Genomic DNA, 2,021 nt, shown 5'->3' with positions numbered 1-2,021 from the left:
TGTCTGCCATGAGCTGAGCTATACAGAGAGCTGTTTTTAAAAGGGGTCCCTCTGGGGAAGCTGGACTGTGAGGAAAAAGGCTGACAGAGGAAATCACACCCAGTTGTGCCCAAGAAAGCCCATCTGGTTCCCTGAAATCTGCAGACATTATCTGTGTAAAAAAGAGTGGGTACGCTTTTGGCAGCTACTTTGCGGTGGTTGCAAACGTTTGGAGCGAGAGAGTTTATACAGTAGTTAAAGACAAAAACTAAATCACAAAATACTGAAGATCTTTTTAAAGAAGTGTTAATCAAAACAAGACAACTAACTGGTTTGAGTGGTTTGCCTTTTTCAGGAATTCAAAAAATGTTCCTCAATGAACATTTTGTCTGAAACGAGAAAAGCCCAACAAGAGTGTCTTAATTTATTTTTCTTAGTCATCCTTTTTTAAGTAAAGAAACCTAATCTAAAAGTCTTTGATATTTGAACATTTCCTATCGGGGGGAACTTTGCATTTTTGACATAAAATAAGAGATGAGTTCCAGATGCAGACTTCAGAAGCCCATTAATCAGGGCCACTCTGAAACAGCCTGTCAGGCCTGACACGTGTAGAGGAAACAATGTGAAAAGACATGAAAGAGGAGCGCTAACAGAAAATATTACATTTCATAGGCTGTTATGGTTTACAACCCTCCAAAGTTCAGAGGATGGAGGAGATTTAAACAGAACAGAAGCCTGGAAAGAAAAGAGATGGCGTGCACAGTGAGGAGAGCTGATTTAAAGAAGAATGAACATTTAGATGTTAAGTAATAGATAAGTGTTTATTAATCAACTGTATAAATGATACAGATGGACTTTTGTTTCTCTGAGGTGGCACCAAAGACATTTAATTTATGCTCACGTCTGTTTTTCCTCTTCCTGACTTGAGGAATGTTTAGATGTTTTTGGTCTCATATCTCCAGGGAATGGAAACAACCAAAATGAAGAATATCCATAAGAGCGGTAATAAACTTTCCAGTTGTGAACTGGAGGGTCTGTTTTAATCTCACGCACACATTCACAGACATTTACACACACGCACACACACGCACACACACACACACTGCCTACTAAGAGCCCACAGTCAGGTAGTCAGTCTTCAGGCGGCTCAGTCTGGTCCCATGACTGCGGATGATGAGGGACAGCAGTTCGTGTTTGTCCTTCAGACCCTGGGAGATGTCCGTGGTCTCCCTCAGCGCGCCCCTGATGTCGCTCACTTGCTGCAGCACGTGGCCGCCCAGCTGCTGTTCCTCCATCAGCTCCGTCTCCTGGCTCTGTTTAAACTTCACCTCCAGCTCCACCAGAGAGTTGTCCACGCTGGAGAAGGCCTCGCTGATCTGGGAGATCTCCCTGCGGAGGAACTTCCCGTAGCTGTCCTCTCCGTCCAGGTCGTGCGCCACGGTGCGCCCGATGCTCTCCAGCAGCCGCGCCGCGTCCTCCGCCTGCAGTTTGCTGATGATGAAGTCGTCGCGCACGGCAGCGTCGCTGTCCTCCTCTGAGGCCGCGCACGGGAGCGCGTCGGAGAACTTGAAGAGCATCTGACACTGCTCGGGGTCCACAGTCTCCTCGTAGTCTCCGTCCGGGACGAAGAAGTGGTGGAAGGTACCGTTGGTGATCTCCGGCTGGAGGGGCCCGGTGTAGGCTGCGGAGCCCGCCGGTACCGATGAGAGCAGGATGAGCAGCAGCGGGACGGGGTCCATCATGAGCCTCCAGTCCGTCTTTCAGCGAGCAGCATCTGGACTGGAAGCCGGATGCAGCGCGCTGTTTTCATCCAGACTCATGTTACACTACACCCCCCCCCCATCCCCCCCCACCCCGAGTCACCTAAAAGGCACAGGATGCCAGTTTGACTCCAGGGGGCCCTTCATGCGCCCTGCGTCCTGCCATGAGTGCATCATCACCAACCTATAGCATCTCAGATCAGAAGACTGCCCAGGTTAGTGTAAAACTGTACATTAAAACAATATATATTTTTTGCTGTTGTTTTGTAAACAAACAATTTA

General features: G+C 48.3%; 1 protein-coding gene across 1 annotated transcript; it reads right to left on the bottom strand.

Annotated features, from left to right (window-relative positions):
* Positions 1–851: 851 nt before the first annotated feature.
* Positions 852–1,742, bottom strand: fibina (fin bud initiation factor a). The gene has a single exon (XM_037682973.1). It carries the CDS (start codon positions 1,719–1,721, stop codon positions 1,089–1,091), a length of 633 nt encoding a protein of 210 aa, XP_037538901.1. The 5' UTR covers positions 1,722–1,742; the 3' UTR covers positions 852–1,088.
* Between the last annotated feature and the right edge of the window lie 279 nt (positions 1,743–2,021).

Source organism: Nematolebias whitei, chromosome 10, assembly GCF_014905685.2.
Source record: "Nematolebias whitei isolate Nwh7 chromosome 10, NemWhi1, whole genome shotgun sequence".
NCBI classification, from domain to species: domain Eukaryota; kingdom Metazoa; phylum Chordata; class Actinopteri; order Cyprinodontiformes; family Rivulidae; genus Nematolebias; species Nematolebias whitei.
This window is presented reverse-complemented; position numbering and strand designations above follow the sequence as displayed.